The sequence below is a fragment of the Homarus americanus genome, unplaced genomic scaffold (genome assembly GCF_018991925.1).
Source record: "Homarus americanus isolate GMGI-L3 unplaced genomic scaffold, GMGI_Hamer_2.0 scaffold25467, whole genome shotgun sequence".
NCBI lineage: Eukaryota > Metazoa > Arthropoda > Malacostraca > Decapoda > Nephropidae > Homarus > Homarus americanus.
This window is the reverse complement of record NW_024732867.1, coordinates 8,166,919-8,178,640: the sequence shown is the minus strand read 5'-3', so window position 1 is coordinate 8,178,640 and position 11,722 is coordinate 8,166,919. Positions and strand designations below refer to the sequence as shown.

General features: G+C 41.4%; 1 protein-coding gene across 1 annotated transcript in view; it reads right to left on the bottom strand.

Annotated features, from left to right (window-relative positions):
* LOC121869190 (failed axon connections-like) overlaps positions 1-11,722 on the bottom strand; it is a 34,443-nt gene that overhangs the window by 2,678 nt on the left and 20,043 nt on the right. Inside the window, 2 exon segments of the mRNA XM_042370421.1 lie at positions 3,831-3,968; positions 4,254-4,386. Of these exon segments, the coding sequence (XP_042226355.1) occupies positions 3,831-3,968; positions 4,254-4,386 (271 nt within the window).

Sequence of the window (11,722 nt, the reverse complement as noted above, 5' to 3'; positions counted from 1 at the left end):
CTCCGTGTTGTGAGCGAGGTGAACGAACTGAAGGATATTACACATGTCCTTGAACTTGGTGAATCTACTTTACGGACTATTCATGATAGTGCAGAGATCAAGGAGACCCCGTGTACCCAAAGTTCGACTATGGAGAGAATGGAACAAATGTTGAGCACATGGATCAAATGCCAAACTTATGAAAATATTCCTGTCACTCTGTACATAGTAGTTTTCACTGGAATAATATTGGGTAGTCTTGTTTACATATAAATTCCACAATACTGTATACTGTATATTGATTTACAAGTTTTTTTTTATTTACATGACCATTTTCAAGACCATAATTATTGCATAATCAAGAGGTTCCTGTATCTTTTAACTTAAAGATAAAAAAACTCATTCACTTTATGGCTGTAAATGAGTGCTGCAATGGCATTCCCTTTCCACAACCTTTTCCAAATAAAAATTATTGATCAATCCACACATTCAAATTTTTGTACACCATGAAACCCAATACAATCCATTTTTCACTTATATTTTGCATCTTATTTGGTTAGATCATGCCACCTTTTTCTCCAATTTACTTTCCCTTGTTCTATTCATTACATTAATTCACTCGCACATCACTTCCATTCAATTTAATAGTTTTCCCAGTCAACTTTGCATTATCATCACTATACATTCATTATAAACTATCTGTATAGATGGTTATGTTCACTATCAACTATCTTTGTACTGACTACTATGACTGCTACAGTACATGCAACCCATACTTGCCTCCAATTTAAATTTTTATATCCAAGCATTCATCACTATTTGCACCCAAACTATTTCTTAGTGACCTAACAATGAAAACGGCCAAAAATTCGGATCTACATTCAAGAAAAAATCATACTGTACCATTATGGGCAGTTCACACGTCTAATTTACCAGTTACATATTTTTTACATTTACTCTTGGGAAGGACATTTTTTTTACATTTACTCTTGGGCAGGACGTGTGTATTTACCCCAGTGAGAAGCCTGTACAGGACAGACTTGGGACAAATGCCCAGTTCCTCACCCCCCCCCCTTCTCTCAAATTATATAGTATCAAGTTACAGATTTTCATTAATTACACTAAAAAAACCCAAATAATTCGAAATTTTCTAATAAACTCTTCCAGACTCCATAATATGGATCTGCAGGTACTGAACTACAAGTTGGGGACCATTATTGTAGTCCTTATTTGACCAAGAACCAGTTTCCTTTTTCCAAAAACATACATCTCCATAAACATGCTGGACACCATTAATATTTTCTCATTCAGCCCCATGCATTCTTTATCCTTCCCCAAAATGCTTTAGTTTTTTTTTTCTTTACAAATACAGTACAACAATCCAAAAACGTTTCACTTCCATATCCTCCCACTTTTGCCCTTGCTAACATGGTAATTCAAAGACTTGTTCTTCCAATTTTTACATTCATTTTCATCACATTTACCTTTTTACACGAGGAACCTAGGGTAAATTTACCCACAAAGGGTTGTAAAAAAAATACTGGGGACAAGAGACTTCACTGACAAAAGAAAAATGTACTATAATCTAATATACTTAACCCTTCTATAGTATAGATCTCAAAATGTTTCTCACCTTGCTGATTTTTTAAACAGTGGACTTTAAAAATCATTAATGAACATACACTGCTCCGGGCAGTCTTATGTAGTTCTACACACACATAGAAGGGAAGTTTGAGTCTTAGGGTACGGCCACACTAGCATACATTTGGCAACATGTGTGATCCACAAGACTAAATGAGGCACGGGGTTCTGACTGGGAGGGTGCGGATGCTCTTGACCAGCATCTCTTCCTCTTGATCACATGTTGGGAGGAAATGTAGCTAGTGTGGCTGCACCTTTAGTCCCAAATTCTTATTCAAGTCCAGCATGAACAAACATGAATAAAATTAATTATCAATCACTTCAGACATTTGTATGGTCCAACCCATTTCCTTAAATAGCTTATTACGCTCATTTATGGGGTGTGGGGGTAAATGACTGGTCATGCCAACGTTATGAAGTAAATGGCCGAAGAGGTTGAGAACCCTTGCCTTTAACATTTCAGTAATTCTACCTACAGCCAGGGGAAAAAATTTGATTCCTCCCCAAATGGAGCATCGACCCCAAATGAGATGAAATGGAACCACACCAGACGAGTTAGGGTCTGCAACTGTACCTTCGTCTTTTTGCAAAGCAGTTCAAACTTAAATTCCTTTACTTATCAACTAATATTCATTCATTCTCAAGTGCAAGTTATTGTAGTTCTCACCATAATTAGTTCCCACAATTTTTCTTAAGACCTTCTTCACTCCACTCTGTCATCACTTTTTCAATTACTTATACATCCTTAAGCACTGCAAGTCTCTCCTCCCTCTATTTTCCTTACACATAATCTTCTACACTCCCCACTCCTTTCAATCCGAGCTACATCCCCTTCCTTCAGTGCTTTGAATCATTCACCCAGTCCTTTAATTCATTATTAACCTCCCACCAGTGTGCTACTCTTTGTTGTACAATCCACCAAATTTAAATTTAATTTTTCAATCCACCAAGTCTAACCAAACTATCTTCATTATCAATCTCCCATTTCTTTCAACCAAATATTTCCACTCAACAATTTTACTCCACATATTCCCCAACAACTCTCAACTCATTTTATACAGTACTGTACTACAATCCCCAACTTCAATCTCCAACATTTCTGTACTAAATATTCCCCATTAACTTCACTCATTTATTTCTGCATCACAATTCTCACCAACCCTGTTGGCACATTTCTGTCAATTTGCAATTCCATTCTATCTTGGCACTAAATTTTCCTACCATCTGCTCCATATCCAAACTTAAGCATTTAAATTTATCGTGTTAAATCATCAATACAGTTAGTCGGCTCTTACCAAAACCCTTTGCTTTGTTCTTCCCTGGTGCATATACAGTATTATATGTACCCCACACTATAACCCACCTCCCAAAATATTCTGACATTTATATTCAATTAATTTCACATTTCATCACAACACTGCTATATTTCTCAGACACTCCTATTTATCCCTTCACACGTCCTCTACTGTACATATTTAAATCACATCAGACAAGCAGGGGGAACAAATTAACTTGTCTAGTACTAATCAAATCAATCAAGTTACAGAATTTCAGGAAAGTTCACTGCAGTATTTTAAGATGTTTTATTAGTAATATACTTTTATAAAACGATCAATTTAATTTTTGACTCATTTTCTACAACCTATCCTTTGAGGATTGAGTATATCTCGGTCCAACATAGAGGGTGGACTAAATTTTCTCCTAAATAACCCACTCAAGTGTCAAGTCAAATTCAGAGGGATAATACTGTCGAGATTTAGTATTGCTTCATCCACCCCTCAAAGAATATAAAAAGTATGCTAAATAGCCACACTGAGAAGAAACTGCATTACTAAAAAGTTATTCCTGTTTATCTGTACAGTATATCCTAGATTGAAAATAATTGCCCAGGTCTTGTCAATTGGTTTCATCATCATTCCCACTACAGTATACTCTTTCACATCAAGAATGCCCCAAGATATTTTCAACAAACATTATCTACTACAGTACCTGAATAAACAGTTTGCTTTGCCTCCCAATAAATTTTTCATGCCCTTTCATACTCCAATCTTTAATCTACACATCTAACACCCTCCCACAAGAAAAACCTCCACTCTTCTGGCTAAAATCTGAGTTTTGTTTAGAGGAATAATATGGAAACTGTTACAAGGTTCGAAAGTACAGATGACAACAAACAGCCCGACACCATTCCAAACACAGAAAAATCTTACCGAAGTGGGAGTATCACCAAAGAAGAATGGCTTATCTCCTAGAAGGTCTGAAAGAACTGTCAAGTCGTTATGACCAAACTCTTCAATCTCCTCTGGTTTGTGGACTCCGATACCATGAGCACGAACCTTCTTGGCAGCCTGATAAATTTAAGTAATATTAGACAATATTTAGTGTATAATAGCAGCTATTTCTTTTCTTTAAGATTCCAAGTTAATATAGAATATATTGCTTGACATTTAAGAGCCTCTATCAAACTTTGTAATAAAATCTTAGTGTAAGTCATAATCCAGAGTAAATCAACTTAGGTATTTGGTTGGGGAACTCTACTGGACAAACTAGAATAGACTGGGCAGTAACGTTGGTGAGGGGTGGGGGGCACAACAAAGTAGCAAGGCAAGGAGGAGGTGGCAGTGGCAGCTTACCCTCCTGAACTTTAGCTTGAAGATGAATTCAAGGACAAGCTTGGGCCACCTCTTTTCAGTGATCCGCTGCAAGTCCATCTTGTAGGCACCGAGCATGCCATCGGGATTCTTGGTGCGCCAGGACTTAACCACCCTACAAGAAAAAGGACACCCATGCAACATGCTGGTTTGTAAAGGTGGCACTGCCAGGTTGATACTAGGCACTACAAATGTGGTAACGGCAAAATAACCAATCTGAGTTTTTCATCGGTTTGTAAACAAACCAATCCGAAACCTCTAGATTTGTAAAATTAAAATTTTACAGAAAGCTGTGCCCACTAAAACAGACCATGGATGTGCGAGACTGCACGAAGGATCCTGCAGGTTTGTTGCCTGTACAAGGACACTTCTAAAGGTGAAAATTATTTAAATAGCAGTAACAACAGGAGCAGCAGCATCGACAGAAGTATTAGCAGCAGCAGCAGCAAGAAGGTGAAAAGCAGTAAAGAATAGTTACTAAACATTAGTGCTAAGCTACAGGTGTTAGGTTACCATTAAGATGTGACAAGGCAATCATAACTCCCTATTGCTCTTAAGGCAACAAGTACTGAAGCAACTGGGAGGTTATAATAACCCATTGATAAACCAATGTTTTGACCAGTGGAAACTTGCGCTGACCTGGCGGTAACGCAGCTTGAAGGCAAAGATGAGGACTGCATTGGGAATGCGGATGTTGAGGGCCTGTTGGAGATTGAGCTTGGCTGCCCTAACCCAATCACCAGGGCATCGGGACCGCCACGACTTCACCACCCTTTGTGAAGAATACCCAATACCAAAGTCATGACACCATTACAGATGCAGGGTTAGTTTGTTTTGGAGAATGTTAATGGGAACCCTATTAAAACATGCAAATTATGTCTAACCCAATACCATCAGAAAACGTGTCAGTAGCAAAGCAGGTGGTATATCCCAATGGGAAAAAATGTTCAAGAAATAAGTGAAAAATCACCAGTGCCGAAGACTACTCCTTGTTAAAACAGGAATTTGGAAAGTTAAAAAAGTTGCGAAGGGGTCACTGCACCAGTCCATTTTATGCTCATGGCAACACCCACCGCTTTAAGTTTACGCTTAAAGAGGAAGTTAAGGATGACTGCAGGTAGAGATCGCCCGGTCACCTGCTTCAGATCGAACTTAAATCCCTGAATCACTAAATCAGGATTGTTGGAGAAGAAATGCTTCACTACCCTGAAAGTCAAGAAAATGTCCATGCTAAATAAGCTATTAAATTGAATCCTGAAAATAAAATGGCATATTATAACTTAAAACTAAAGAAGGAACAAAGGTGAAGGTGTGGTGTGGGTGGCAGGAGGCGGTAGCAGCATCCCGGCGGCGGCGGCGGCAGCAGCAGCAGCGATGGCAGCTCCGGTGTAAGCAGCTCCCACCAGACGTGGCCCAGACAGGATCAATAGCAGCAACCCCTCTCACTCCCGCGCTCCACATACACTCCCACCTCCCCCACACAAGCACACAACTTCCAAGCTATTCTCATTAATACATTTACTAAATTACTTCGGTAAAAAAAACAGTTCTTAAAATTTTATTCTATAATAGTTAAGTCGCATTTGGTATATTTACTTCGTGGTTTTGAGATCTGAAAGATGGAGGTTGATGCATGCATGATTGGTGCAAAGTGACAACGGACGCTCAAGTTAGGAAGCCTACGTTAAGGCCACTAGCGGGAGCTGCCAGGTGGTGAGGCCACAGGTGGTTCCCAGCAACAGGCACTAACCATCTGCTCCTTGCTGAAGGACACTTCGTAACCAAGCTGTCAATCTTTTAAAGAGCTGCTTTGAATTATAACTACTACACTTGTTACCCAAGTCTTTATTCTTAATACTATTTATAATTTACATAACACAAAGTGCGCAGGCGTTAACATCAACAACCACAGCGGGTCGAGGTTACAATACTAGGAAAAACGTGTCACCGTAGTGCCTGAGACAAGCCTCCTCTCCCAACTTGTACACCTGAAATTCAAGAGCATCCCTACCGCCATTGTGATCCTCTAAATGTGTGTGCATTTACGACTGCAATCGATATTGTTCTCCATACTGCCGCTGCCCACACCACAGCTGCGTTACCATCAACTGGACCCTCATCTCACAAAAGGAAGCGCGATAGAGGGTAACAACTTTTTTTCAAAACATTGAAATAAAGTTCATCCGAGCAATACAGCTTCATACAATGCCTAGAAACTTGCAATACTCTATTATATTGTCTAGACTAGAAAATAAATAATCACTCGAACCAAGGCGCTGGGCGAGATAAGTCTCACGAGGTCCAAGAAGGTGGCAAGGGATACACCTCTCCCGTCCTTCAGCACACGTCTTGCCAGATTTTCCTATTTTTACCTTCAATATTTTTGGAGTAAATACTGAAAAAAAAACGAGTGGATGCTCTCACTCGTGATACTAATTATGTCCTTCAAGGTAACTTTAAATGAAACAGTGGTCGTGGAAATCCCCTTCCCAAAATAGCTATACAGTACATTTAATTTAAAAATATGCTAAGTCCAATTCAACTTAAATTTCACCAAATGAATTTACGGCTGGTTAACAATACCTTAAGTCCTACTACCGACTGTTTCGCGGGACTGACCGAAAACCAAGGGCTGAGCCAGGCTGTGTCCCGTGCGTTGGGACAAAGGCTTTGTTTGAACTAAGCTCAAGCCCACAGGTCGTCCAAACCACACCAGTTCTGCTATATAAACCCCACCATGTTTAATAAGGTACATTACTGCACCATGGTCTAGAGATAAAACCACCTTTACACGCTATAGTTGCGAGACTCCCAGTGAAGCCAAAATATACGCCAATAATTACAGTATTTAGTTGTCAGCTATAGTATTATACCATCGATATTGCACGCTTGATACAGGTATACTCATGGTGCCGCACATTCAATAGACTCGACGGGAGAGGAAGGAGGGTGGTGGTGGGAATGAAGATGGATACGGGAGGTGGGGGAGAGGGTTGGCGAAGACCGTGAAGGCAAGACCGCAGGCAATGTAGTCCCGTCTACGGAAACATGATCCACGTCCCCAAAGTATCAATCTATCCAAACCAGAAATGCTTAACAGGAAGCTGTTCCTACGAGATTCAAATGGCAACGTTCAATCTAGTACAGTATTAATAAGTGAACACTAGTGTAAGCCACTATATTGTCATGTCTATACAAGCACCATTCCAAACAAACTCTGACCAGCGGTATTAGCGTTATGGTGGATCAAAGGCTTCCCTTACTACGCCATCACTAGATATGAAACTCCGCTCACATCTACACTGGGTGAAGTAAGCTTAGCAAAACTGACATTTCAACATAATCAAGAAATATTGGCATTTAATACTCACGCAGAGTGAGTGTGGTCTCCATTAAGCTATCCCGTATCTTCAATACAGGCGCTCCAGGGGTCATATTCCACTACAACATACCAGCTACACTCTCCATGATAACAGGAAACCACCTAACTTGCACCACAAGCAGATCCAACCAAAACTCCTGCGATTATTTAAGCCATTTCCTCACAAAAACACCACCGGTATTGTATACTGTCAACTTTACACAAACCAACATTTTTCAGATATGGGATAGAGGCAAGTATTGCAGTAGGATCATGGGCTCGGGATAAACTTCCGTAGTTTGACTCCTTGCCAACGTGGACACGGGTGGTGGTAGTGGGAGGGGGGGCTCAGGCAAGTGGCCGATAAGGCCCACTAGCGACACCGCCCTTAACATACGAGGCTCACCCCCTCGCTACAAATGTTTTACAGTAAAACCGGCATAGTGCGTTTTAAAAATGTAGTGTAACAAAATTGGTTAGGCTTACACAGGTTTTAAACCATTACTACAACTAAGGCGATTTTTTTTAATTTGTTATAAGAAAAACCTCGGGCAAGCGCCTCGGCAATAGGGCTTCAGAGCCAAGGGCAAACATTCCACTCACCGGTAATAATGTTGCATCCCAGTGTACAAACGTCAGGTAATTAAGTGAGTATTATAATTATTGTGGCGCCAGAGTACAAATGCTGGGTGAGTGGGGGAGGAAGTGAAGGGGGGAAGGGGAACGAGAAAAAAGGAAAAGGACAATAGGGGGAAATTCATTCAATAAATAACATGCAAATTAAACTGAGTACAAGACGTTTCGCGAATAAAACTCGGGTGCTACTCAATCCCTGGTCTTAAGACATCTACAGTACTATACTGTATCATACTGGGTAATGTTGTAAACAATTGCTAGTCACTGAAAGCAACTCGCTACATTACACATTCTATTTATCGAGGAGCAACCGGTAAGGAGTAACGAGTCCTGACAAAATTCTGACTTAATTTCAGAGAAAATTACCCGAAATATTTAAATAGGCGAGATGAGCTAACGAAGAGGATGTCAGCAAGTGTAAAGAGCCCGCATAAGCACTGTAGTGCCTGAGGTGGAACACTTGGGTGGATGACAAGCGCTAGGATCCACTGTATGGAGGCCGACACTACCTTCAGGCGAACCATAACACTTCGTCATTAACCGCCTTCTCGCCTGATAATACACAACACTAAAAACGGTCAATTCAGTAAGCGAGCTCCAGTATTGAGTAACGAGTTATCACAAGCGTACATCCAGAGCACAGTCAGTTTCTGGTTATCCCTACCCTACCTTTCTCTTGGTCCGCCAAACCATCGATAACACGCCGCGAAGGAAAATGAGGGTGGGAGGAACAGCCAGGCGTGAGCACCACCCACAAGATCTATAAACCCACCTGTTACACCCCGCCATCTCGCCACCGCATTGTCTTACCCGCTACACGTGACAAGTTTCTTTACACCACTTCAAAGATGTTTTGTCAAGTGTAGAGTAGCCACCTAGCTTATTTCACCCAAATTAAAGCACCCTAAGGCTAGCTTGGGGGATTTGCTTTACTTTAGCGTTAGGAAGTTTAATTATGTGACGCAGAGATGCCTTATCTTCGAGCTCCAGCTTCCTTCTACAAGTCATTTGGTGTTTAGGAGAAAACCAGCTCAACTTTAAACTTCTTTACCAACCAACACCACGCTCGCTACTCAACATTCAGAGGATAAAGTCAATTTTAAGTTTGCGGTACCCGGGGAGGCGATAGTGTGGACCCTCTGATGGCTAAGGTTTCAAATGTGGCTGTGTGACCGTAGTGAATAATGCCACTGTCACACACTCGCCCAGGGTACTCTTGTGATCAAATAATGTCATTCGGGGTCCTATATGTGTATTAGGATAACGGTAACCAGCCAGATTAAGTATACTGTGCTGGAGTGACTTACCGTAACGCTGTATATAACTAAGTAAGAAATACTAATGACACCCCACCGGCCTGCACTCTTAAATAACTCAGCTTGACTAACTTAACGCCCACCACACATACCGCAACAACAATTGTTACACAATTAAAATCGTGAAATTTAAGCAGTTTAGATAATTAGTACCAAGTAGTTACCCTTTAAATACCGGTACGGTAACGATTCTATTCCGTTCCTGGTAAACAAATTACATTACGGAAGAATTTCCTGGGATGCGGGGAGGATGGTGAACTATCGCTTTACTGTACAACCCCCCCCCATTTCAACATGACAATATTGACTTCATTTCCTATATCAATGAACTACTGACGCCCATGGGTAAAACAGCTGCATTGGCTGCTCTAGTATCGAGACAAGAACCACCTGATGCACGTCTATAAAGACTTCTGCATAGGAGCTTGTATCCTTGGGCCGGGTGGGGGGGACGGCGGCTGCGGTTAGGTTCATACGCGACGCAAGACAAATTCCCTTCTGTCAACCCTCCCTCGCTACCAACTGTATCGACGTGGTCAACACTGTTCAGGTTGTTGAGATACAGAGCCCCGGGGAGAATTCATCCTAACGTGACTAGAGCTACTATTCTACAACAGTTGCTCCCTCTAGTCTACCAGCTATCGAGCCTTCATCATTTTTTCTACACTGTGGACGGTAATCCTGTATGCTTATCCTAGCGTGGGAGACGAAGGTGTATGTACTTAACGAAATTATGTTCAGGTTTTAAAGCTAAATACTTTCATAACTTATAGCTGTAGTTTCTTTTCGTTTAAGCTAGCATGGATACTCCCAAAGACTAGCTCCAATACCAACTACATGCGATGCCACTAAACCTTGAAAAAAATGCGGTCCATATGAAAATCTATTTTTTAACATGGGTCTTAGTAGGGGCTGGCTGAAGTTGGTCGCCTCACACAAGCACTAGCTACCACGCAAAAACGATCTTGTCCTCCACCACTGATCTTTATCCCAGACACGATATTCTTCACTACCACCGTTCAAGGTTAGCGTTTCTCAAATCCTAGTTTTTTTTTGCAAGATTTAGTTTTAATTTATCTCTTCCTCCGCACCGACAAAGGTACATTTCCAAGATAACAATGCCTAACAGATATTATACTTCCAGCGTCGGTAATTCAGATGCACTATTATCTAGGACTTCAATGTGGGAATCAGGGCCACAGTTCTGTACCAAGACAGTACACTATCTTGTTATTATTAAACCAGTGTCGTCGTCTTACCCCCCGACTTCCAAGCCTAGGAGGCCTTCCTCCCTGGGTCCCTCCCACAACGCAACCATTTCCCCAGCGACCCCACTTGACCACCTTCCCTCCCTCCGACAATCAACAATGACTGCCACAACCCCTCGCCTGGCTCCCTTACTCTATCTTCCCCCACATCTTTACGACCCGCACTCCCACTCATCCCTCACACCACCAACCAACCAACCAGCCCCCGCACTAATGGACACTTCTGATCCCCTTCCACCCCCATCCACGTTAAATCACTGCAGCTGATCAGTTCACAGCATTTTAGGAAAATATTCACTCACTGATGAACCTCTCATCCCTCCTACCCTGCCTCACTCCATACATTATGAACTGGCAAGGTAATTCCTTGTAACCTTGTTCTTAACACTAGAAGACTGACAGTTAAAACAGGCCAGGGTTGCGAGTTCATTTGCTCATCAGTTAAGCAGCCGGGGGGACAGTAGCACCTTCACCGCCCAAGCTATTTAACCTCATAACAATGCTCTAGAAACCGTTTTGAAGGACAATTGAATAATGGAACAGTGATCTTAAGCATAACTAATGTACATCAAACACTAATGACCAATGTCATCGTCATAATATAATAAACACTGAAGATCAACCCAACTCTTGACATTGTAAACTAAATCATTTGTTTAAACTGCCCACCCCATGTGACGCCACACCTTAGTGGAGGTATAAACCGTTTGCCGCGAGGAAGCATGATGGCGCACACTTTAAACTAAAAGTGAACTAATACAGTAACATCCACCATCTACATTTAAGACACCCAGAACAATGGAGGATCTGGCGACCCCGGTCAGTGTCCCATCGACAATTCACTTGGCGTCCATTCAGGTACAGGTGTAT